Source organism: Brachyistius frenatus, unplaced genomic scaffold (assembly GCF_029030835.1).
Source record: "Brachyistius frenatus isolate BFR_SWC_R1_liver_20210118 unplaced genomic scaffold, ASM2903083v1 Contig_225, whole genome shotgun sequence".
Classification (NCBI taxonomy): Eukaryota; Metazoa; Chordata; class Actinopteri; family Embiotocidae; genus Brachyistius; species Brachyistius frenatus.
The window spans coordinates 71846-99748 of NW_027210824.1; the positions used below are offsets into that span (position 1 = coordinate 71846).

At 42.4% G+C, this 27903-nt stretch overlaps 1 protein-coding gene across 1 annotated transcript; it reads right to left on the reverse strand.

The window, feature by feature from the left end:
- Nucleotides 1-4061: 4061 nt before the first annotated feature.
- Nucleotides 4062-27059, reverse strand: LOC138633542 (protein diaphanous homolog 1-like). Its single transcript, XM_069719828.1, has 13 exons — nt 27035-27059; nt 23765-23782; nt 21222-21314; nt 20997-21091; nt 20390-20491; nt 19717-19956; nt 18967-19096; nt 18603-18723; nt 18304-18475; nt 17638-17770; nt 13297-13386; nt 5659-5702; nt 4062-4185 (listed from the first exon to the last, which is right to left on the reverse strand). The coding sequence occupies exons 1-13, from the start codon at nt 27057-27059 to the stop codon at nt 4156-4158; spliced, it is 1293 nt and encodes a 430-aa protein (XP_069575929.1). The 3' UTR covers nt 4062-4155.
- Nucleotides 27060-27903: the final 844 nt, after the last annotated feature.

Consider the following 27903-nt stretch of genomic DNA (forward strand, 5'->3'; position numbering starts at 1 on the left):
GGAGATGGCTGATATATTTTGTGATTGTCCCATTGAAGACAGTTTTTATTCCCCCCCCCCCCTGAGATTTAAGCTGCTTTACACATCAGGTCTGTTTGCAGGTTTTACAAAGCTCTAGTGTGGGAAAAAAAAAGAAGTTCTGTCAAGCCCCTAGTGGCTCCAGAGTGAGCGCACCATGTTAGATGAATTGCCTCAAAACGATTCTGGGGGTGTAATAGGCTTACCAGACCTCATCGTCCACGTGAAGCTCTCTTGTGTTCAGGCAGAAAGGGAATTGGAAAAAAAAAAAAAAAAAAAAGTTCACAGATGAGAGCGTTCACGGACAGGCAACAGGACACCTCCCAGCAAATGGGCTCAATTTCTGCTGTAGGAAAACAAAAGAAGTGACAGACAACCTTGTCATTATGAAGAGAAACCATGATAGGGATGCATATTTGCTCACTCCTTGTACATCCGTGAGGGAAGTGAGAGGACGTGCTGTTTTCAACATTTAACACAGCTAGCGATCTAGGCTAACCAAGTTGTGCTATTTCCACTGAGCATTACATTTTTCTTCTTTCGCCACAAACGCTGCCGTGTGTAGAGACGTCAAAACCTACTTCTCGGAGCTCTAAAAAAAAAAAAAAAAAAAGCCTCCTACTCCCTCCCCCTCCCGAGGGATAGTCCTAGTTCGACAGGCGGTCAGGCGCAAGCCCATTTTCCCGCGTGGCGGGTGGAACACTCCCACGTCCCGCTTGCTCTTGAACGCACCATCTGACCATCCTATTGACGGTGAAGCTGCGTCGTGGGTGACGTAGGCACCAGGTTTTGACCTTTTATATACAGTCTACGGTTTTTTTTTTGTTTTTTTTACAAGGAAGAATGCATAGAAACAAATTATATCCGATTTTGTGGCTTTGATTTCTATTCTTTAACTGCGTTTTCACAGTGCGAGTCCATTTACTGTCAAATACCGTGTTTGGTTCTTAGGAACACCTAATGCTGAATGGAAGAAATACAATACAAAAAAAAATACAAAAAACAGACTGACATTTTTATGTATTGTTGGAGGGCAGCTATCGGAGTTTAGAGGTTTGTAATTGCAATTACAGAAAAGACAGTAAAGCATATGAATGGCAATGAAACAGAAGGTCAGAACAGAAGTGGCGAGGGGTCAAAAGTGATGAAAAAGAACATAAGCCGCCATCAGCACACACACACACACACACACACACACACACACACACACACACACACAGAACAGTGTGTACTGGCAGTCAGTGTTGGAAAATGTCTCTGGAAACCCCGGTGCCATGGAAAATCCTGGGATTTATCTGCGAAAATAACTAACTCCATTGTTTATTCATTCTTCTGCTCCTTTTTGGCAATAAAATGATAGTATCAGAGTGCAGTGACTGTCTGGTATTTTACTGCACGGTGTGTTTACATCAGAGCAAGAGGGGAGGAATGGAGAGAGGTGAGTGAAAAGAAAGAGAAAAATGTGCTTCAATACAGGAACACAGTTGAGCTGGAAAATTACACACTTAAAAACAAAGATGACATGTTCATTTTTCACCCCCTCTCCCACCTTATATAAAACATGACCAAAGAATGACCCAAACACATCAATAAATTACTTAAGACATTTTTAATAGTTCGGTGTAACAAACAGAATGACTGTGTGCATTATTCTGTGTCCATAGAGCAATCTCTGAAAGGAAAGAAAAATCTGGTCTCCATTTTCAAATACATTAAAATAATCAACCGTAAAAACTCACATAGAAAAAAAAAAATCTCTTAAAAAAGAAAAACAATTATTGAACAAAAGGAATGACTCAAATTAGGACACATATTCCAGTGATATTATATCTTTGTCATCATCAAACCTTTCTCTCAACTTTGAAACAGTTGCTTTTCGGGATCTGGTACACACAATCTGGCGCTGTCCACCTGAAGACATGGGGCATAACAGCAGAGACATACCACAACAGGCGTGTCTCCGGTTCAAATACCGCTACGACGTGTTTTACTGCGTTTTGCACCTAAATATTCTCAGTATAATGAGATTAAAATGAAGCTCCAGCACTCGATCAGAACAAGCATTTTCTACACCTCCAGAGCTTCACCTCATTCCTCCTCGTGGTGTTCAAGTGACACTTCCTCCAAACACATTCAAACTTTTACGGGGGATGACATAACAATGCTGGTGGTGTTGTGAGAAAATTAAAAAAAATGTTGAGTCCTGAAATGCTTTTAGTCTTGGAGCAGGATTATAAAGACCGCTGAAGTCCACCCACTGGTTTGTTTGTCCTGAGACTGGCTAGGTTTACAGATCTGGGGTGCACGCTACACTAACGAGTTTGCATAGGAATAAATATCGCATGGAGCAGCTGACATCACCTCGCAGGATTCCTGTCAGATTTTACACCACAAAATCATGGCAACGTGCAATGCTGATGGCTACTGAACTCAAATAGAAGCGATGCCAGACATTCAGAGAGTAGTGCTGCAGTTCAGTGGGAGGGAAAGTGGGTGAACAACACGCGCACACACACACACACACACACACACACACACACACACACACACACACACACACACACACACACACACACACACACACACACACACACACACACACACACACACACACACACACACACACACACAGAGAGAGAGAGAGAGAGAGAGAGAGACAACTGAACAAACACACATACTTGTCTCAGCAGTTTTTGGGCAGTTTTCCAGTGTGCTATATTCCTCAGCAGAAAGACCACAAGGCTGTTTATGAAACCTAGCATTTATGACAGCATGGTCGGTACCGTACAGTAATTACAGATGGCAAAACACACGCACTCAAAGCTACATGCACAAACACACACATACATTAGAAGTTGATTGTGCACAGGAAACTAAATATAGGCAGCTTAGTTCACACTCAGACGTTCTCATACACGAAAACACAGGCATGTAAACTGCTCAGACTCGGTTGGTAAGGAAACACCCTTTTAAAAAGCAAATGTTTTTGGTTCAACTCTACGAGAGAACATTTCTCCTCCAACCTAACTCTACTTCCCTCTAGCGTTTATGGGACAGTCATGTTCATGGCATGTTTTCTTCATGTAACTTGTTGTGGGCACGTGTGGTAACATAATTAAGACAAGATCATGCAAATTATCCCATTTTTATATAAGCTCGTGCATGCACACCAGTGAGTTAAATCCCTTCTTAGTAAAATAAAAATACAAAAAACACACCGAAACATACACCCAGGTGATAAATGCCGTCGACAAGGTGTTGGACTGGTCCACATACCTGCCCAGTGGAAACTGTGACTACACAAAGACTGGAAATGAAATGACAAGACTGGATTTCTATTGGTTGGCACTTTTTTTTCAATAATACAGCAAAATGATAAACATTTATAAACAGTATAACATGCAGTATATCAAACAATTGCAAATAAACAAGTGTCATTTCTAAAAAGAAAAAAAAAAGAGCAAAGTGGTCTTGGCTGGATCATTGAGAGACGACTCTCTGCACCGCCTGCAGGATGTGCCAACTTCCAGACATTCCCAGTCTAAGTCTGGGAATAATAACTAAATAAAGGGTGGATCCCTCCTGAGAAAGTCTTTGGAATGGCTAAAGATGCCCTTTGATGGGTGACAGGTGAATCAAGGGATATAGACATAAAGAGACACAGACAAAAGAACATATATGTGCATATGCTGAAGAAAGCAATGAAACCTTTACGGTAAAGATCCAAAGGTTAGTGAGGGACAACCTGAGGCTGAGGTGAAAGCCCCGCCCCCTCTGCTCTCCCTCTGATTTATGAAGACACAATCAGCGCTATCCTACAAGTTGGTCCTTTTAAGACGTGGGTTGGAAAAACAAAGGCCATTTTTCAATAAACTAATTTCAAATCGATGTTGGCCCCTGGAATGCCTAAGAAAAATTAATCCGTGTTTAGATATCACCGACTCTGGGAGTAAAAAAAACCAACCTTCTACCTGGGTGCCTAATTAGACCGAGAGGGAGCAGTCTCAAGTAACTCCTCTAAAGACTCTGCTTCTTCTGCTTTTGGCTCCTCCTTCTCTTCTGTCTTTGTCTTTTTTGAGGGTATTTTACTGGATGACGGCTTGTCTTCCTGCATCAACTCTTTGGCCAGGATGTTGGTCACTGCGTGACCAGCTCGTCGGTGGTTGGCTGAGACAGAAGAAGACACTTAGTGAGTGAGAGACACGAATAAAGAGACCGTAACATAAATCAGATGTCATTTTAATCATGATGACTCCATACAGATACATCAGTGCATGCCAGGAAGTGACATATCTGATCTACGTGCAAAAAGGACATGTACAAAAAATTAAAACATGTCAGTAAGCCATACATCACCAGCCAGATATGGGACAGTTTTCACTGCAGATAGAAAGGTTCATTTTAGTTAATGCATCGGCCACCAGGCTGCACACACAGAAACGACGATGATGCCGAAGTACGTGTCTCCCAACACTGTCATAGGCATTTGTTTTGGATGATAAGAAACAACATGGATGCTCTTTTTCTTTCCAACAAACACACACATGCATTAACCTGACAAAGAAACACACAAATGGAGGAACAGTAGTGTGTGTGTGTGTGTGTGTGTGTGTGTGTGTGTGTGTGTGTGTGTGTGTGTGTGTGTGTGTGTGTGTGTGTGTGTGTGTGTGTGTGTGTGTGTGTGTGTGTGTGTGTGTTAGTGCGGTATGTGGAGCAACTCACTGCTAAAGTCAGATTAGACTCAACATTATCCTGAAGTGAAAAAAAAGGGAAAATGAGGAAAGAAAATGGGATGTAAGACACATACAGAGAAAGAGAAAGAGAAAGAGAAAGAGGGACTGATGAGATGAAGGAATGGAGACGATGTGTGTGAAAATGCAGGGAGGGAAGGAAGGGGTAAGACGTAGCGGGATGATTCATGCTGTGGGAAGATTAAAGAGGCAGGGATGTATGAAAATGAGACGAACACGGATTGGGAGACTGAGTCAGAGGAGGAATAAGCTGTGAGTAACACAGGAAGCAACGGAAATAAAGTCATGAAAATGTACCGAGGAGTATTCGGAGCAGCGAGGAGAGATAAGATGCAGAGAGAAACAGAACAAGTGTGACAGATTGTGGCCTGAGGATGTTGTCGTTTTTATTCTTCTACCTGCTTACTGTTATTTCCTTTCCTCCCACACACACACACACACACACACACACACACACACACACACACACACACACACACACACACACACACACACACACACACACACACACACACACAAGCAGCAGCAGTCTTATCTCTCTTCCCCTCCCTGCATCCTTTACCACTCTCCTTGTGTGGGAGGACAGCTGTGCAGCAGTGGCCATTTTGAATTATATAGGTCAGTGGGAGATTGTGTTTGTGTGTTTGCTCTTATTTTATGCCCGGTGTATGTTCAGAGCTGTTCACTCATCAAGCACACGATGCAACATCAGTCCAAGACAGACATGATCATAAACACAACATGGATGTAAAGTTGAGGAGAAAAAAAACAAAAAAACTTTGATTCACATGCAATGAACCATGGTAACACACACAAAAAAACATATCAAGACTTGTCGCATGGTTCTGATGGGCAGAAAACACGCAAGAAAACACACAGACAGAGTTACCCAGCAGGTCTCCAGAACTAGTTGTGACAAAGACACAATTGAGTCTGGGGAGAAAGAGGAGAAGGAGGATTTGTAAATTCAGTTGATTTTATCTTCTTTAGTGAGCCGAGGTCTTTCGTTGGGAGTCTCAGCTGGACTGACGGACGAAGACAGCCGGGCTATTAAATTATCACCTTACACACTTTCCTCTGAGAAAGATTTCTCCCCATCAAAAGCACCAACATGGGAAGACTTTATCTCCTTCTCAGTCTACTTTTATACTTCCTCTGTATCTATTTGTGTCTCTTCCATAACTCTCTCTTGCTCATAAAGTTACTAATTAGAAATTATGCAAATGACCCAGAAACCGAGGTGTGTCAGCGTGGGCGTTATTATGTGTGTCGAGCATGTCCTAAAAAAAAATTCAAGCCTGCAGAGAAAAGCTCTTCAAAGGCTGTCAACCCAGCTCCTCTCCGCTCTCATCCTCCCCAGCTCCCTCATGAGAGCCAAGACAGAGAGGAGGAAGTGAGGGGAGGATCAGAGTCAGGATCAGAGGGCCGCTGCTTTGGAAGCAGCATTGGGGGGTGGGGGGATTTAAACAGAAACCTGCTGATTAAGGTAACCAGAGCACACGCGGCAAATTTCCCCCCTGTTTGAATATCGTTACAAATATGTGAACTCAAACTGCTTCAGGAGCAAATACATGCGCGGATCAACAACTTCAAATGAGCTCATTCAGGTATTAGTGAAACAGGCTGGCAATATTCATCCATCGTAATATTTTCATCACAAAAACAACACAATCAACAATGCATTTGGCAAGCTCTCTTAGGCCCATTTCCCATGCTCGGTTTTTTCCGCCCCCGACTGAATATATAAGTCTTTCAAATCTCTCAGCAATACTAACTTTAATTTAAAGCAAAGGCTAAATAACTACCGAGTACTTTTAACAAATTACTTCTCAAGAGTAGTAAATGGTGCACTTACTGGGGACTAAAAAATAATAATATGTATGTATAAAGAACACCAGACTTTTCCTTTAAGGGAACACTGTGGATAGATTTGCTTTAAAGCCTTCAGATGAGACTGACACAACTAAAATAATGCAACTAAACTGACCAGCCAGATTGCGAATTATGCATTTAAAAAGGGCACTGCATCGATTTTACATGTGACGTTTAAATAATAAACTTCACATCGCTGAAGTAGTAGTAAGATTAAACTTCACACTGATGAAAATACGATTATTTGTCGTAGTAGCAGTACTCAGCCTGTGAACCAGTTATTGAGTTTGTTATGTGGACTCTGGACAGAGCTGTATAAATTATGTTGATGAAATGTAACAAGCAGCAATTTTGAGACTTAATTAATCCATATTAGCGACCGAAGATCGGGATACCTCTGCCGCTTCACTTATGACATTTTTTCAATGTCTCTGGCGAGCCTCTAAACTTTGCTAAAGCTCAGTACAAAATTCCCACAGTTGCCCTACACCACGGGGCATTGCAAACAGGAAATTCCCAACCTACATGTTGATGGCACATTCTCTCTCTGATGTTGACTAACTGATCCATGCTCCTGGCATGAAGCCTGGCGGCTGCAGCAGCAGGGACTGAAACAAAGAGCGTTTCTTAGGTCTGTTTACTGATGGCCGTGAATTATGAGTGTGTTTGCACACTGAATTGTGGTCAGCGGCACAAAGAACGTAGTGAAAGGATCATCTGTAACACATTACACTCCAGGAGACTTAATAATGACTGCCTGATGAGGGAAAGAAGGCTTTATTGTACAATATGTGTTGGTGCTTTTATGAATGGAAAACACAAAAACAGGAAGAACAGTGAAGAGGGAATTTGCAGACTAGTAAGTGTCGGGCATTTGGAGATAAGAAGGTACTTTAAACTAAAATGCACACCTCCTCTCTGATCACAATTTCTTTCCTCCCACCTAAACAATGAATATGAAATCTGCTTGGTAGTACAAGGGAGCAGCCATCTTTTTTGCTTGGTTTATTGCACACATTTTGCAGCAAACCACTGAGTCACATGACAACATGGTGACAGCGCCACAGCTAGGATGATGGTGTATTTGCAGATGAAGGTTGGACCTCCATCAGTGTCTCTTATTTGCAGGGACTGGTATCGCCCTCCTCAGGCTGCACTGGGTAACACACTGCTGCTCTGCACTGGAGGACTGTGGGAAAGAGTGACGTCATCTAGCACCAATACTGGCTATTGATGTAAAATCCCGGATGTTATGTCTGATTGGGTTCAACTGGTGCAAATATGTGGTTGGCCTTCATAGTGTTGAAGTGGGTGTTGAGCAAGCATGTGACATTACCACCGTTTTAGTTATGACTTGATTGATGAGTCCCGTGCTATTGGTCTCAATAAACTTTTGTGAGTGTGTGTGTATGTATGTATGTGTGTGTGTGTGTGTGTGTGTGTGTGTGTGTGTGTGTGTGTGTGTGTGTGTGTGTGTGTGTGTGTGTGTGTGTGTATGTGTGTGTGTGTGTGTATGTATGTGTGCGTGTGTATATCTGTCTGTGTATGTGTGTGTGTGTGCGTATGTATGTGTGCGTGTGTGTATGTGTGTGTGTGTGTGTGTGTGTGTGTGTGTGTGTGTGTGTATGTGTGTGTGTGTGTGTGTGTGTGTGTGTCTGTCTGTGTGTGTGTGTGTGTGTGTGTATGTATGTGTGTGTGTGTGTGTGTGTGTGTGTGTGTGTGTGTGTGTGTGTGTGTGTGTGTGTGTGTGTGTGTGTGTGTGTGTGTGTGTGTGTGTGAGAACATCTGTGGCTGCACAAGTCTTCAGAGGTCTTTTTTTCTGCTTTTGTAAGAGCAGCAGTGCCAGCACGTGCCTCCATTGTTGCTTTGCCCTTTATCTCCGGCCATCTCTCTGTTGTGCTTTGTTCAACTAGTTGCTATTGTGATTGGCTATACTAGCAGGGGTCATGACCCAGCAGATGGGTCTAAAGAGAGTGTTTAGACACATCATTCCTCCACTTAATTGCTTTTTACACACACACACACACACACACACACACACACACACACACACACACACACACACACACACACACACACACACACACACACACACACACACACACACACACACACACACACACACAAGATTAGCCTCATGCAGCTGATGAGTCTGTATTCATGCTAAAGGACATAAACACATCATTTTAAAATCTGAAGCTGGAGTGTGACAGTGTTGGATGAAAGGCCGTTTGTCTTGCTATGTAATGGTGTGTATTTGGCAGCATGTATTGGTATGCAAACACCCATTTGTGTCTTTGTATCGGCATGCAAGGATCTGGTGTGTGTGTTTTGTCTGTATGTGTTTAAAAGGGAGGGGGTAAACAGAAGGAGGGTAGACAGCTGAGGAGCCCCTGTGCAGTCTGCTCATTCTGAACACACATGCACTAGCGCGCACACACACACACACACACACACACACACACACACACACACACACACACACACACTGATCTGTGGCACAGGTCAAAGGTGAGGGGGTATAAAGCCTCTGCAGCCTTGTGGCTATCCTTTTAGTCACACTGCTGTGACACAATAAGCATGACAACACTGAATAGGTCCTCAGTAGTAATTTAACACTGAGCTGGTGACGTTTGTAGTCACTTCAGCTGTGTGGGTGAGGCACACTCTTCATGTAATGAAGCCAGTTACAAGCACAACAGCAATCAAATAGCTCCAGAGTCGAAAATAAAACGGTAATAAAACCACAAAAATCATTTCCAGGTCCCATTTTATAAAAGGTAGACAATCATGCTACCCCAATGAGAATACTGGGATGCCGCCAACTTCACACTGTGATTGGTCAGCCGTACATCGGTGAGAAAGTATGCTGGGTTTAAACTTTTCTCTCTTTATCTTTTTTTTTTTTCATTTGTTACACAGGTACTCGTGGTATTTTTCAAGTGTACAACTGAGGTCAAAGGTGAGTGAAAATGTTACGCCGCCACTGTCATGGCTGTTTTTAAACAGTAACACTGTTGTTCAGGTAGAAAGTGATTAAATAACCCCACTAATATTGTGTAATTATCAAAATATCCCTTTTTAAAGCTCAATATATTTTGTTTTTGTTATTTTCTTATTTCTAACTAAACACCGATTACATGCAGCAGTGTGTGTGTGTGTGTGTGTGTGTGTGTGTGTGTGTGTGTGTGTGTGTGTGTGTGTGTGTGTGTGTGTGTGCGCGCGCAGTGACGGTATTGCCGGCTAAATGTTGTATCGAAGCCCCTGTATTCGTAACAACCTGAGGTGTGTCGGTAACATCTCTTATAGATGCACCACAAGTTTAAATAGTAACAGCTAGACATATCTGCAGCGCCACAGAATGAACTGTAGCAGCAGCTGAAATAGCCATATGTACCAGCCACGGGGCAGCTGCGCTCACAAACAGCAGCTGGCTATTGTGGAAGATCTGCCTTTCAAAAAGAGAAACAGACACTAAGTGCATTATGTAAAGTGTCACATCATCTCTCCTTTTCCCTACTGTCTGCAGGTTGGTTCCCTTAAATGGCAGTGGATCAAAACTGGATTGAATCCACACGATAACCGTTCATATGGATCAAGAATGCGAAACGTTTTGCAAGGAAAAACTAAAGTTATTTCAAGGGAGCATAAAAGTATTGTGAAGTAATGTAAAAATAATCTATAGACATAATTATGTGGAATATCAGGCAGCCGAAACTTCTGTTTTACGTACAGCTTCATTTTGATTTTGTCTGTTAAATTCCCTTACTAAGAGAAAATATCACTGCTCCTCCGCTCCTTTACTCGCTTATAACTTGTTCAAAAGAATGGGTCTTTGTTTTTTGTTCAAAGACTAATTATGTGACATCTGATCTGTAAAATCGTTGAACACAATGGCTTAAATTAGTTGTGCAGGAGAAAGTAATTAGATGGAGCAACTGGTTTAACTGGCCCAGGACTAGTGGCATATTAAAAGTCACAATAAGAGATGGGAGAGAGGAGGAACTCCATCTGACCAAACTGATGCCACTTCTATGAACTCTTACAGCTTCATACGAGTCCACCTGTGTTTATCTACCTTAGACACAACAACACTGTCATTTAGTTATGTTTTCGAAAGGGTTCGAGAACATAAATGACTTTTTTCTACAACATTTATTCCTTAAAGATGTGTTGCGATATTATGTAACGTATAGAGAACAAACTGACTGACTTTTCTTCAGATCTAAATGTCCTTATCCATCTCTTTTTCCCCCCTGTACGCAGCATACTTCACGCATATATTACGCCTCTTCGTGTGCATACATGAGCGAGAAGATGTTTTTGTACGGCTGATGGAGGCAGCCTGTGGCCCCAGCGGTGCCAGAGACGTGCCTCCTCCTACTTCAGCTCCACTAAATTAAGACCTGTGATTCAACCAACCAGTCAAACATGTGCACACACACACACACACATGAAGACACAGTCCTACTGTGTGGGTGAAAGTCTTAAGGCCCTTCCTGCTTGTAGGAAGCAGTGTGGGTAACTGTGAAGGGGCAGCGTTTTAAACATCAGTGAAGAAAATATAAACTCACAAAACTGACATTACCAAATAAAAAAAGAAAACACAGCATGGCTTCACACCTTCCACATAAGCCATGGAAATCCTTGAACTTTAGCAAAAGAAAAACAGAAACGACACCATGGGGTAAACGAGGAGACACGGAGGAGGCGAAAAGCAGAGATGTGATACATACAGCCATTTATATTTTCCTACATACAAGTATGTGTATGGATGAAATCTCTTCCTCTCTGTTTCTCCAACAAACATGATCAGGTATTTCCTGCTCAGAGTGTGAGGTGGCCAAACAGTATTATGGATGACTGACTGAGCCTTCAAGTGGGCCCCTTTCTTTCTTCCCTGCTCCTGCTTCCCCCTCCATTTCCCTTCTCAGTCAGTTTGCCAGAGATGAGCCCGTGTTGTTTGTTATTTAAGAGAAATTCCTGCACTCAAAGACTTTCACAGTGGGGCTGAAGAACCTCACAATCCCTGTTTCACTAAAATGCACAATTATACCTAACAGGCTAGTAAAATGCATTTTGCCATGGAAACCAAAAACAAAGACTGACCTACAATAAATACAAAAGAAAAATAAATGCATCCAAATTTATGACTGAGTAAAACTTAGGGACACTTTTTTCATTAAAAGATGGGGGGTTGGGGTCTGTCTAACTGCAGATACTATTTCATGGCAGCCCAGTTTAGAACTGGTAACAATCAAAAGGCAGGGAAGGTTCATACAGAGAAGAGCTCCACCTCCCGGATCTCTCTGTTCTACTGTTCACGAACAAAAAGTCTGGAAGTAAATGAAATATGAAGAATGAATGGATTTAACGTACACTGAAGGTCAAACGACTTCGACAGATAGGTACAGATTGGGCACTATGTAAAAATATTGTGGACTGGGATAGGGTATAAAAATGTCCCAGAATTTGTGAAAACCTCTCAGCTCTGTGCCCAACAGCAACATTTTTTTGAACCAGTTTGAAAAATTCATAAAGTACAAAAAAAAGGAAAGAAACTAACAAGGGGGAAAAAAAAAAAAAAGAAGAAAGAAAGAAAGAAGGAAAGAAACTAACAGTGCCGCTTCACATCTGGCTTCTATTGAGGAAGGGATTGGGTTGCACACACTCTTCCACAACCTTTCTCATGTGGGAATAGTGAACCCACACAATAGTGCATGTGAATAAACACACAGGCACAGGGCCTCTCTCTCTCTCTCTCTCTCTCTCTCTCTCTCTCTCTCTCTCTTAATGGGGCACTGGACACTTTCCCACTCACATGGTTCCACAAGTTGCCTAATACCAGGAATCATGTTACAATTTTACTGTTTAAACAGCTCTAAATTCCTCCCTTTCATTTGCACGGTCTTAGCAGGACATATTATCCACAAAGTATACGAGATTACAAACATAAAACAAAAGGAAAGGAGAAAATAGTCTAGTCTCTGGATTTAATAGTGGGGCAGACAGAGTGAACAGCTAACCTGATTACTCGCTGTCTCTATGAGCTTACAGACTCAACAGCATGCACTGAATGAAAATCCATGCAGGCTGGAGTTGTGCACAGGACATGACCCATACTTTAATCATACTTTAGCCAATTGTATTATGTCTTGTGTATTGCTCACTTGCTGATATCACTTCCTCAAACTTTCTGCCCACACACTGGTTCACCCTCCTCCTACATTCATATTCCATATTTTCCAATTCCGTAGCCACACCCTCATCAGTTGTTCCTCTCTAAAGCATCTTACTGCCCACACCCACCCTCTTCCTTTGTTGTTGTGCCAGCCTTTGATGGCAATGGCTTTGCCCCCATAACTATGGCCAGAGAATATTACCACAACTCACAGCCTCTGAGTCATGCAACAAAAGGAACAGAGACCGAGAAAAATAAACAAATCTGTTGTTGTGTGTTGACAGAAACATAGAGACAGAGTTAAAGAGGCAGAAGGAACAAATGAGTCTCGTATGCTACATGTGCTCCCGTCTCGCACGCATAACAAAAACTGGATGTGAAAGGAAACCGGAATCTGTAAATCAAATAAGACAAGAAACCTTGAAACATGTCCACGTTTTGGGAAGATTTATTGCGTTGTTTGTGTTTGAGTACCTGCTTGCCGAGGTCCTCTCTTCCTCCTGAAAGCAGCGCCGGACTGCAGCGCCTCCAACAGGCCATCCATGATACCAGTTTCATCGCCCTCTGTAAGAGGCATCAAAACATCATATTAGCAATGCATCAACAAACAAGTCAGGGTGTGCAGTTGCATTTAAACTTCTATGTATGACACACACACACACACACACACACACACACACACACACACACACACACACACACACACACACACACACACACACACCATAATCCCATCCCTGTCATTATAAATCAGTACACGGTCATTGTCTCCCGACAGCAGGAAAGAGAACGGTGGTTTTACAAAATGTTCTTCCTATTCCTGTTCATGATACACCAACACACGTGGGCCGTGGGGATATTTACCAGCCACGTGGCCACGTTGGCAAATTAACTGCATTAGCCCAGATAGGCAGTGACCTAGTTCAGCTAATGTCACTGCTAGGGGATACACACTGCACATTCTGGGAGATAACCTCTGAAACACACAAGCACACCCTTTCTGGAAAAACACACCCACTAAAAACCGAATCCACATAAACATTAAAAAAAGACAGAATGGACTGTGTAATTGTGGCTTACATTTGAAAGGGTATTGACTGGAAACGATCCCTGTATCTGTACATGTTTACAGGTACAGTTTGTATGGGTGGGCTCTTTGTGTGTTTGTTTATATTTATGCTCTCTGCACAGCCTCGATGTCTGGTGGTCATAAATAGATTATAGTGGGCCAAACCAAGTGGGGTGCCAGATCTCAATACTGTGTGTACAAGTGTGAGTGTTGCCATGACTATTTTGTGGGCAACATTCAGTGGCACAGCTCAGCACTCAGGCAGATGGCTTTAATTATTTCCATTTGAACCGGACGAGAGACCCGGGAAAGAGAGCAGTGGGGTTGGGGGTTAAAGGTTTATGTCGTCACCTCCCCAACCCCCAAACACGAACACAGCACATGGCTCGCCCCCCCCACACACACAGTATCTAATCCTGCAGTAAGCCATGAAACAGATGGCCCGTGGTCTCGCCTGTTACGTCCGAGAAAGTCTCCCTCACAACACTCTCTAAGCCTTCCACAGCTCATCCACACCTCTCAACGTCCATCTCCTGGAACTGCACATTTGGATCAAGATGACGAATGCCATCGTTTCTGTTTCCGGGGAAACACATATGACCCATTTCCACTTATACTAATCACATGGCTGGCTCAAGCCACTAGTGCGAGCACACATACACACAAACCTATTTGTTAAGAACACTGACCTAGCTGAGTATATAACATGCTTATTATTGACTTGTAAACACCAAACTAAAAGGGGAAAGTTCCAGGGCCTATGCTCGCTGCTACAGTATTATACATGCACCTCTATAGCGTTTTTGTGTGAGTGTGTCCTCGGGCAGCACGACTCAATAAAGCCATATACAAGTGTTTTTTCATCAGAATGAGGCTTTACAATGTTTGGTTTGTTAGCAGTTAGTAACTGGGCAAATGGGGGGGGGAGACACTCGAGTTGGGTTCAAACACTTATTGGTAATCATGTGCTCTTGTTAATTCACATGCTTTTTCTGGGGAATAAATGTCCAGTTGATGGTATAATATCAATACAAAATCAATAATGAAACGACCTCAAAAACGGTGGTGGCAAATTTAGACTCGATACAACAATGGCACTGATTGCGAGTAGCACAGACATGCACACGCAAACATGTAGTCCACGTTAAAAACAGCAAGACACAGCCTCAGGCAAGTAAGAACATAAGACGGATTCATTCGTGCAATAGCATTAGATTGTGAGCTCTTAAAGATCTCTGATCTACACCGACCGCACACACACAGACACATCTCTCTGTGACACACACACACACACACACACACACACACACACACACACACACACACACACACACACACACACACAGCAGTGGCATCTTGTGTGGAGCAATAGCACCCCTAATGGATGTTCACACAATAACAGATGAGGACATGAGTGGAAACATTTACAGAGAAGATAACAGGAACAACAAACACAGAACGAAAACAGCGTTTGAATCTTTATTTTACTAATGTGCCTCTTTCACAGTCGCCTACGGTGAAGACATCAGGCCGCCCAGGCTTAGCCCATCTCATCCCCTCTCAAACCCTCTGCCTTTCTCCTCTTCCCCCTCTTAGAAGAGACTCAGTCTAATCCCCAACAGAGCATCTGCTGCTCTGCTCACCTCCCTCCCCTCCCCCACTCTGCTCCTTCACTTGCTCTCTGTGTGGAGCGTGAGCACTCCTCGTGGCAGTTCCCAGACCAGCATCTGCGTTTGTGTAAAACCACACATGCACACACCCTTTTACCACATGCATAAAAACACAGAGCCTGGCACCATCTTTCAAAGACGGCACTGACACCTAGCTGTAGAAGTAAGGAACAGAAGGTTTTGTAAGCAGCTTTGGTTTATGCCGAAAGCTGGATTTCTCATTTCGGTAGTTGACTGTATTTATCAGATCAAACTGGAGCAAATATCTAATTTAAAGCACAGATGGTGAATGTGAACTTTTGGTTGTAGCATTTAGGTACACAGCCAGTTTAGTATACTATGGCTACATTTTATGAGAGCCAAATAAAGATAAGCAAAAGCATTTACTGATTAGATGATGAAAAACATGCAATAAAGTACTATCCTATAAATGTCAGGAGAATGAGGCATTCACAATAATTATCATGAGATGCTTAGAGCATGTGCAGAGTGAGACTACTCTGAGTGAATCTGTGTGACTCGCTTAGGAATGACAAGGCCACAAACCGAAAACACACACTGACCGTTCCAGGGTTTAACCAGCAATCGAGATATTATGTTTACAGAGACAGCGAGTGATTCAGGGAATTCATGAGATAGCAAGGGTATGTATGCGAGAATAGAAAGCTGAAGGGTGGAAGGAAAAAAAAAGGAACCAGGAAGATGTGTGCAAAAGAGCAGCTGCTGAAAATAAATACAGAACAAAGGCCAGGTGTGTGTATGCCATATTTGTGTGTGCTTGAATTCAAATAGGGGGGTGTTAAATGACTCTAAGCTACAGGGGCAGTCAAATATGCCACCTGTAGGTAAATGATCTCTAGCCCGCGCGCGCGCGCACACACACACACACACACACACACACACACACACACACACACACACACACACACACACACACACACACACACACACATCTTTGAAGGACTATTATGTTCCATTTGTGCATGTCTCGAGAGGCTGAACATGAAATGTGACTACTTCACTTTCTAGCACAAATTCTCCATACTTTTAACAGAGACAAAGTTTTCCAAGTGGGGTCTCGGTTCCTTTAAATGCTCTTTACATGAACGATAGACACGGCGGGAGGGGGGAGGAAAAAAAATGTGGGAGTGATGGATTAAAAGCAGGATGGGAAGAGGAGAAGCGAGCTGGAACACTGACCACTAGGAGAAAGGCCAGAAAGACTTTTTGTAAGAGTTTCACAAAACAGACAGACAGACAGACAGACAGACAGACAGACACACACACACACACACACACACACACACACACACACACACACACACACACACACACACACACACACACACACACACACACACACACTTTGACCATATGTTTATTCAACATGGACGACAACATGATGGAAACACTGACCAGAAAGACACAGTAATTTGTAACATACACAAATAGAGTGCAATGAGGCTGTGGCAAATTTTTGACTCTGAGACAGCAAAGTCTCTGGAGAACCCAAATGGAGCCAGTGAGAGGAGGAATGTACTGAAAAGTAGGTCACAGTCTGAGAGAAGGGGGGAAAGTGTTTGTGCATAAATGTGTGTCTGCAAGGCAGGATTTGAGTCCTATCTGTGTGTATACAGGGATGAGAGTGAGAATGAGTGTGTGTTACACAGGACAATATGCTCATAGCATATTTTTGAAGTATAACAGAATCGCATTGAAAGTGGAAAAATTTAACTTTTATGGAAGAAAAATCGCCTGATTACCAGGGGAGTGAAAAGAGGTCACGTAGTTCCTTGCATACATTTTCCTTGTCCTCACTTTATGTGGGGATTCATTGTTGCTTGCTTACTTCAAAACAAGTCATCAACATTAGATTAACTGTGGTCTATAAATACTGAAGGGCTGTTCTTTCCACACACACCAACCCCCTCACACACACACACAAACCTTCCATAAAAGTGTGGACTCTGACTGCCCCCAACTGGAATCAGAAGGAAATACAAACTGACAAGGAGAGTGGCTCTCTCTTTCTTTCAGGCATATGCACATTAACAGATATGATCCAGAAATCTTGACCTGCGTTGATGTCCAGGAGCTGGTTCTTCTTGAGTTTCTCCTCTTTCTCCTTTTCTGCTTTTTCCCGAGCCAGCTTGGCCCTCTTGATCTTCTCTTCAGCCTCCTTCCTCTTCTGATTCTCTTTCACCGCTTGCTGGTGGGAGAAGAAAAAGAAAAGGAGAAAATGTCAGTGTCTGTATGCACATTAAGTTGAAGTGTTTGGTGTAGATAATTTAGTGTTAAAAATAAGAAACAGATCCTTAAAACAGATGTATGATGGGTCTAATTGATGTCTGTTTATGCAAACAAAACTTCAAAACCAGTGAAAGGCTGTTATCCTCTCGAACTGGTAAAACAAGTTATCTGACGTGGGAGCTTTCCCTGCTTACAGTTAATGTATAAACCGACAACATAATGGAGTCACTCTCTTTCATTATTATGTCAATACCAAAAAGTGTACAGTCGCCCGTTTGATCTCATCCTGGTCTGACATTTGCTTTTCATCTACCATATTTTCATTTGTTGGTCTTTGTTTACTGTCTGCCAATGTTTTTTGAGGCTTGTCAGGAAACACTGAAAACCACATCAGCCTCTTTTTAATTAGAACACTTTGTTCACAAAACAGACACACACACACACACACACACACACACACACACACACACACACACACACACACACACAAACCTGGAACATGTTTTTAAAGGTGTTGAGGTCCCCAAAGAATTCCTCTGCAGACATTTTTCTCGGGTCAAAGACAAAATAGTCTCCCAGATCATTGTACTGCTTCTCCATATTCTTATGCATCAGATCCAGCATCTCATACTGTTCCTGGGCATTGCTCACGAAACTGTTAAGACTTGGTGTTAAGGTACATAAAATCCAAATGTCATCAAAACAAAATCTTTTGACTGAATTTTTAAAAGAACAGACTCATTGAGGCACTGAACAATTATACTAAATAACTGAATAAAGAGGATATTGACATCTTTTCCACAAACAGGTCCTTGTCATTTTGTGGAGGAGGGAAAGTTTCCAGATCCTTCTTCAGGGTCTTGATCTGACGACCCATCAGTTCCAGGTTCTTCTGAATTGTCTCTGCAGAAACTGCCGCAAAGAAGGAAAAGTTAACAAGGCAGAGCACGTATGTACAAAGATAACAATGGACTGTTGTTTTGTTTTCATAGGAATCAGTGATACTGTGGATAAAAACATTAAACGCAGGATGGATATGCAGTGCCTGCAGTTGAAACAATGTGAGCACAATGTATCAATAAGTAAGTAGGAGTTATGAATGGATGACACTACGTCCAGACACAGATTATAATACGAGTTAGATGTCCCATGTACCTCTGGCAGCCTTTTCAACATGTATGAGCTCATCAGGAAAGCTCATGACATCCGGATACTGCTCCTGGCACACGTCAGCAAGGAAATGGAGCAGAGTCTGCTTCAGGTCAGCTGATTTGGTGTCACGCAGCTGATTGGAAGAAAAATGTATTTTAAAAAAGGAACACTGAAAAGGCAATCAATCAAAAGTTATTTAATGTTTGCATGGTGAGCAGTGTTTACCAGTTTTAAATGTAAATTTGACTGTGCCCATGTCAGCTATTCCACATGATAAAATCAGATAAAAATGCAATTAAAAAAGAATATAAAACCCAATTTTGAGACACTAACCCTGTGTAGTTTCATTTTACTGATGAAGGAACTATGATGTCATGTGTATATATTTATACGAGTGTTAAACTCAAATTACTATATATTTAAAGCTAATAATGAAAAAGGTGTTTGGCAAAACCTGTGTATGTTATTCTTAATGTGACTGTTTTTAGGTAGACCCTGTCTCATCACTAAACTGTGTAAAATGGAATAAGGCACAGGAAAAGGTTGAGATTCACATATAATTCAGGGTTGACAATAAGTGAAGCTGAAGACATGGGCAGTGAACTAAATTAAGTGTTTTCTGTCACAGTAGGTAGGCCACTCTTTATATGAAAGCTTTACTCTCATGCGGCACACTTCTCATTTAAGTAATGGCCTTTCCAGTGCATTCATTCAGTTTTCAATGTGGGTGTGTGTCACATGTCTACACTTCACCTTGCACAGGTATGATATGGAGAAGCCGAATGCCGTGCCGTTGCGGGAGCCAGCATTCATGTAGTTCCCAACGAGGAGGGTGATCTGCAACAGCTTGGAGAAGGTCTCACTTTTCCTCATTTCCTCGCAGGCTGCCGTCACCGACACCACATCTGGCTTGATGTTGTTCAGCTGCTCCTCAAACTGCAACTTGAACAGAATGGCCTGAAGCCGTGGCATCAGTCGCTTCACACTGGACATCTGGAGAAACAAAGGAAGATGGGGGGGATTTGAGACCAGTTGCTGGTATGTTTGTTGCCACATAGAGTGAGTGAGTGAGTGAGTGAGTGAGTGAGTAAGTGAGTGTGAGTGTGTGTGTGTGTGTGTGTGTGTGTGCGCGTGCGCACAGATTTGTGAGTGAGTAAAGGAGAGTTCATCCATTACTCACATCTTCCACAGTTGAACAAAGCCATCTGTGTTCATCAACACGAGGACATTCTGTGTCTAATATACTGACAGAAATACGACTCCATCTCAGGATTTTCCACACCTCATTTGCCATCACACCAAATTTCCTGCTATGCTTGTGGTTAGTCACGTTCAGGTCAGCTGGGGAAATTCAAACTATACCTATTTTACTGAAACAAAATTGCCTATTTTCTGGATGTTTTCCTTTGTATGTATGTTTCCTTACCACTACTCCAAATTGTTCCGACTCAGCCAAGTCATCGTATTCATCCTTCATCTCTCCCAGGACACTCATCTGGTCTGGTGTTGGCAGTTGTTTGACCAGGTTCTACGTGGCAAGAACAGGAAAATATATATGACTGACAGGATGTGGAGACATTTAGATGTGCCCCTAGCTACGACATGGTCCACACAAAACACAACGACAGATTGATTGATGGGTTCAGCTAATGAGCAGCGACCTTGACGATTCAGTGTGTAAAGAGTCTTGAAGTGTGTGGGTGCTTATGAAACTGTGTGATTTCTCTTGTAAAACAGATGATATATCTCAAGAGACTTGATGATTAAATAAAGGTTAAAAAAAAAAAAGAAGAAGAATGTCCTTCTGCTGAAGGACACATCAACAAGGCAGACACAATCCTCCTGCTCATTATATTCACTCAGGACTCCTTCAATAGCTAAATGCACATTTAAATGACCTACTCTGAAAGCGAGCACAGAAAACGATGCGGGGAAATAAACATTCCCAAGCTCACTATTCACTCATAACAATGTGAATAGATGCAAACACAGAATCTTATATACCAACACGAGGACAGATCTTAGGCCAGTACCTGAACCATGGACTCTGTGAGGATCTTCTCATTGACCTGCAGGACGGCGTACTTGATCTCTTCATAAGGGAGACGGAACGATCCCAGGAAAATGGCTTTATGAACAAACACAATCAACAGCAGAACTCACTTTAACATGCTGTTATTGCTGGCATTTCAATGACAGAGTTTAGTAAATATAAAAGAAATGTCATTGGTATGGCAGCATTACGCTAATGGACTTACAAAGGTTCTGTGAAGTCTTGGCATCAAGAATCTTCAGCTCCTTCACCTTCTTCAGCTGCTTCTTTTCGTCTCCGCCGTCCTGCTCCTTTTTTGCTGGAGAGGTGGACAGAGAGAAGGGGAGACTCTGTTAGAAAGTGCATTTCTTGAGTACTTTCTAGATAGAGGACACTTGGATAAGAATATAAATGTCCTTGAAGGTATCTAATGCTGGTGGGATCACCCTAGTGGGTAGTTCCACTCATGACATCCCCAGATCTGTTCAGTTCGAAAGCAACTAATGAGGGAAAGGACAATACAGCATGAAATCAGCGGGTTCCATAAAATAGAGGTAAGTGGACTAGAGGAATGGACAGAGGACCTATGTGATGGCTATAAAAACTGACAGACTTGGCAGGGCCTTCACTATTTTCTCTCTCTCCCAACTGTATGTTGTCATGGAGGTGTTGAGTTTATTGTATCTGTGGCCTAGGGTAAGACTGAGCTCATATGAAATGGCTGAAACACGTCCCCTGCGTGCGTGGGCCTTTTAAATATGGCCAGACATTTGTTAGCTGTAAGGCATTTAAAGTTGCATTCAGCTTACGCATGGGCACATACGCACTGTCCTTTCGCACACACACACACACTCACACTCACACTCGACATTCGACACATACACGTAACATGAAGACGTTCTGACAAGGTCAGGATTGTGACTGTGAAGATGTGTCAGAGTGTGGGGGTGGATATGCACGAGATGAGAATTAGGAGTGAAAGATGAACAATCACATGGGTTTGACCACATGACATCCCGCTGCCAGGCACATTAGACCCGAGTTCAACAGAGTTCTGGATGTTAGTTGTTCACTTGTTTCGTTCGTGTCATGATCCATCCCATGCTGCTGGAATGATTAGACAGAAAATCAGTCAAATACAAATCAAAATGACTGTTCAGTCATTTAACAGGTCATTTCATATTAATGTTGAATAAATGTCTCGTTAACTGTGGGTCAAATAAAATAAAGACTATTCTGAGTTGACTTGAGATGAAAGTATGTCCTGATTTTGATTGAGAATAAACGAGTAGTCATCAAAACTATTCACCACACATAAAAAAAAAAATTAATTAAAAAAAATAATAATAATAAAAAAAAGTCCCACAGCCATTTCTTACCCTTTCTACCTTTGTGTATGGATTCAAGTATGAGAACCACTGAAGCATGCTGGTCTTTACCCATTACTTCTTCTCCAGTTTAAGTTTAGTCCAAATCACTATGCAAGACTTTATTTGCCTCTCTGCTACCTCGTCCCTGCCTTATGTTTGTAAAGACCAGACAGGAACACAGAACCAGATGAAACTGTCTGGATGAAACAACAGTGCCAGTACGGCATACTGTGATCATGTTGTTTCCCTTTGTCACGTTCTCTCTGAGACACAAAGACAGACAATACAAATCTAAAATGCTCCGTGTCCTCAGCAGCCCACCTGCTTCCACTACCGGGTGGTGACCTCATGTAATGACAACAAAGGCTAAAATTAAAGATTTTATGACAATCGGCAAGACTATCTGGGCAGAACCGACTGTAACCATTGTAAAACAATGACAACATGTTGTGGAGATAGACCTACTTACTCCTACTTAATTACCAGTGTTAATAATATCTCTTGTTTGGGCCATTTGAGGTTTACCTCTATGTACCACAGATGTGGCCTTATTGCTTCACTTCCTTTGTCATACCACCATCCTTTATTACAATCTGTCCACATTCAATGCAGTTTATTAGATTAGTGAAAAATGGTCTCATTCATAAGCAGCACTGTGAGTATTCCCCTCACACACACACACACACACACACACACACACACACACACACACACACACACACACACACACACACACACACACACAGAGAGAGAGATAACCACTTCAGCATAACAACTCATTCAGTCATCTGTTCACTCGTCCATATGTCCAGTCAAACAGCGCTTTGTCTCAATGTGAGATGTGAGGTGCCACTCAGTTGGACAGTCTGTTAACAAGCCTCTTAATGAGCTCCTCATCCCTCCATGCAGCCATTCATCTAGAACACACGTACACACAGAGCAGTCAGTTGACTGAGGGCTTAATAAGTCCCATTGTTTCACTCAGTATCAGCACACACACACACACACACACACACACACACACACACACACACACACACACACACACACACACACACACACACACACACACACACACACACACACACACACAGAAGGAAATCCATCAGGACATCTGACGGGAAACAACATAAATATCTTTGCACAAACACAGCAAGTCACAGCTGGAGGGTTAAAAAGAAAGGAAGTGAACTTCTATAAATAAACATCTTCAAATGGAGTCACAAACAGGGAGACTGATAATGGCCTAAAATAATCCTCTTCTTCAAGACATGACATCTGGGAAATGGGGGAAAATAACGCCTCTAAAGATAACATTTAGAAAAACAACTATAAAACTATATGTAAAATATACTATCATATCAGTAAAAGCTTAAACACCTTCACACCCTGCACATACCATCATACACCTGCAGACCTGCACAAAGACAGGAGTACACATGCTTCAGCACAGATGCAAGTCTAATCTGGATAGTATATAATCTCCAGGAGTAACAATCCTGTTAGTCTGGGACAATACTAGTAACCTAGTGGCAGCATCCTGTCAGTAGGTCAGTGTGTATGTATGTGTGTGTGTGTGTGTGTGTGTGTGTGTGTGTGTGTGTGTGTCAGGGAGATAGAGAGCCAGTGAGGGAGCATGTGTGTTTGTGCATGTGTAAATCCTCAGCACTACAGTGCCAGCTGCGCTCTAGCCAATAGAATCAGTGGTGGCTATGTTGACATCGTGGCTGATTCATAAAATGGGGTCTGGTGTGCAGATTGTAAAATGGCTGCTCCGTGGTTTCCACATGCACAGCCAGTATGTTTTCATTTATGAGCCGATGGCACCTCCAGTGGTGGCTATGGAGCACTGCCTTGTGTTGCTCTTAGTCATTGTGGGGGAGGAAAGGAAATGACAGAGGCAGAACATATGTGTGTTCAGACAAAGACACACACACACACACACACACACAAATACACACACACACACACACACAAAAGTATATTCAAGCACATATGAACACACTTGCTGAGTGCTGAAATCTTAACATCCACATGTTTTATTGTTCCAGCTGCCTTTTTGTTAAACCTTCACACACAGAAGGCCTCTTTTCTGGAAACAAATCCACACACACATGGACACACACACACACACACACACACACACACACACACACACACACACACACACACACACACACACACACACACACACACACACACACACACACACACACACTTCTCTTTTCCTGGAACCTCCCCCCCCTCTCCGACAGCTGCTTGGCATTGAGAGATGACTAGAAAAGAAGGGGGGTTATGTGTGTGTGTGTGTGTGTGTGTGTGTGTGTGTGTGTGTGTGTGTGTGTGTGTGTGTGTGTGTGTGTGTGTGTGTGTGTTTGCTTCTGTCTGTTTCTAATTATGTGGAAAGACAAAAAAAAAAAAAAAAAGCAGAGATGTAGGGAGAGCGGAAGAGAAGAAGCGAAAGAGGGGTGCACAGAATCATGAGGAGCCAAGTCATGCAGAGGTCTTTGTCAATATGTAACCAAGCATCTGTGTGTGTGTGCATGTCTGTCTGTCTCTATCTGCACAAAGAGGAGTCTGTTTATCAGTCAGCAGACCTGAGTCTGTCCTTCACTCCCCCCTTCCTAGTCCTTTCCACCCTTGTTCCCTCACTCCTTAAAAGGATAAAATCTGTAGTGGAGAAGGTGAGTAGCTCTGCTTGGAGAAAAAAAAAAAAAAAAAAAAAAGACAGAAAGACAGATGGAATGAAGGAAAAAGAAGGAGCTGGTGAGGGATAGAGACAAACAAAAAACAGAAAACAAATTGACAGTACACTTTCACTTGTGGCTATTCCAAACTATAGATGAAACTTAAAGAAAAGTTTTAGTCCTCTCCTCTATTACGTTTTTCAGTCTTTTCATGCAGTCTATTCATCCTCTCATCACCACTCCCTGTTCCTGGATGGCTGTGCTTTATTTTTAACCCACTAAAAGCTTTCAGATGATGTTCTCCAATGTATATTTCCATCAAAAACTGTGTTTTTCAGAGCCCTCTGCTGGCAAGATAGGAGAAAAACACAACATTAACTTTATATAACTTCAACCCAACTTTTTTTCCATTCAGCATTCCAGGACTGGAGATTGTTTAAAATGGAACAGAGGAGGGGGTGAAAAGTTTCAACATCAATATCTCTGGCTTGAGCAGTTCTTTGGAAAAAGTTGCTGCATTTGCTCCAGAGAAAAGCACAGTCATAAAAACAAATCTCTTGCCAACCTTTCACATCAACAAAGACAAAATGTATGTGAGGGAAACTTAAAAAGAACATCTTGTGTTTTTCGTTTTAGAAATCTTACTTCAAGAATGCTAAACTGTTCATTCTAAAAGGTATAGGAGACACAGAAGAAAATGAAAAAAGGAGGGGGGGCAGAAAGTTCTTTGTCTAAAGTAAACAGCAGGCCAAAACTATGGCAGACAGAAGGACAGCTGTAGCTTTGGTCCCTTTAAACTTTAAATGTCCAACATTCTGTCATTCTCTGTATAAGAGTGTGTGCGTGAGTGTTACAACCTAAGAGTGTTTGACAGAAGAAGAATAAGGGGGTTTCCGCGGTAACCTTGGGTCTGAAAGAGCCCTTTCATCCTGTTTTTCACTGTGAAAGGAAATGGGGAGAAAGGATTCCTGACTGTGTGTGTGTGTGTGTGTGTGTGTGTGTGTGTGTGTGTGTGTGTGTGTGTGTGTGTGTGTGTGTGTGCAATTGTGTGAAAAGAACCAGATGGCAGGGTGGGGCAGGGAGGAGGGGGAACGGGGGCAGGATGTAGGAGGGCCAGGATGCAGGGGGAGGGCTGGTGGGAGGGGCTAAAACGGTGCTCCCTTGCGCTCCCCTGGTGCATAAACAGTGTAATTACAGTGGGGATTATTTAAACTGAAAAGTTATAGATCATCTCTTTACATTTCCTTTAGAAACATAAAAAATAGCCTATATTTACACCTAAAATATCTGAAAAAATACATGTAAATGATAAATTACACTTTTGGTCATCAAACCTGAGCTGCTGGATCTAACCAACACTCTTCCAACCCCAACACAAAAAAAGAGCACCACATTTCTTAATCTCTGTTGTGCATTAAAAGTGAATTTTTATTTTACTTTTTTTTTAAAAATTCCCATTGGAAAATGTTTTTGTGACTGTTCAAAGAACAATTTTTTTCTTTTAATGTTCTCAAATATTTTCAATTACATTGATATTTACTTTTACACATTTTATTTGATTAAATTTAAACTGATCATCAAATAGTTTTGGGTCTTTGTCAGAGAGGCAGCAAGCTGCAATCTGATTTTCTTAATTTAGTGTATTTCCTATATTTGGATGAAAGATAACTTTGATATATTTCAAACTGGAAGACCTCCTTACTTACTCAACCACCGAATCTTAAGTGTTCACCCCTTTAAAAGTGAATTTGCACTATCTGCCTCAAATAACAATTACAATTCATTTTAAATATTTACTACATTTCATTAAAAAGACTGTAGTGTGATAAAGAGTGAAGCACAGGAGGCTAAAACTGAGGATCCATCAGTGAGATCACTTTTCGTGTGTGGAGTCACAGTGCCCTCCACTGGTTCAATTGCTGAACTGCTGTTAGATGGCAGACGGCTGGCAAACCCCAACACCTGGCTACAGTGTTTATTACCTTCACACTCCAGCTCACTCGCCATCCACGTTGTGTGTTAATGTGTGTGAGTGAGTGTGCACATGACAAAAGAAAGAGGGGAAAAAGCTGAAAGAAAGAATGGCTTTTGTTTATGTATATGTGATGTTGTCGGGCGTACAAAAATGCATGGGATAAGGGGTTGGGCAGTGGGTCCAAATGTGTGCAGATGTGTGTGTGTGTGTGTGTGTGTGTGTGTGTGTGTGTGTGTGTGTGTGTGTGTGTGTGTGTGTGTGTGTGTGTGTGTGTGTAAATGTTGTTCTCCCAGGGCCAATCTGACCTCTCTCCGCTCTTCTGGCCATGAAGGTCTTCAGTGATGACGCACACATGGCACGTAACAGCATCACTGATGAGAGAAACACGCATACACACACACACACACACACACAGAGTACGTGTGTGCGAGTATGCTGCCTGCATTGCTGATAAGGTGCACTACAGTCGACACACCGACACAGCACTACCTTGAACTCGAATTCGCACTTGCTGAAACCACACAAACAGCCAATAAATCCCTATAGCAAACAACAGAGGACACAGACACAGCCTCCCAACGCACGCGCACACGCACACATGCGGAGAGGTGAGCTGCTGTGGTGTGCTTATTAAATCAGTCCTATATCAGCCAGTCTCCTTGGGACATCAGAAAAGATTTACTACAGCAATTACACTGGCTAATTACAAGGAGGAGAGATAGAGGGAGTGTAGGAGAGCTACAGAGTGGAAAGGGGAGAAGAAAATCAAATCAAAAGGAGTGAGAGCAAATAAAGGTGTGAAAACTGAGACAATGAGAGAGCAAATGAAGGGGAGGGCGGCAGAAAGAAGTTTAAAGGACAAAGATGATGAGGATG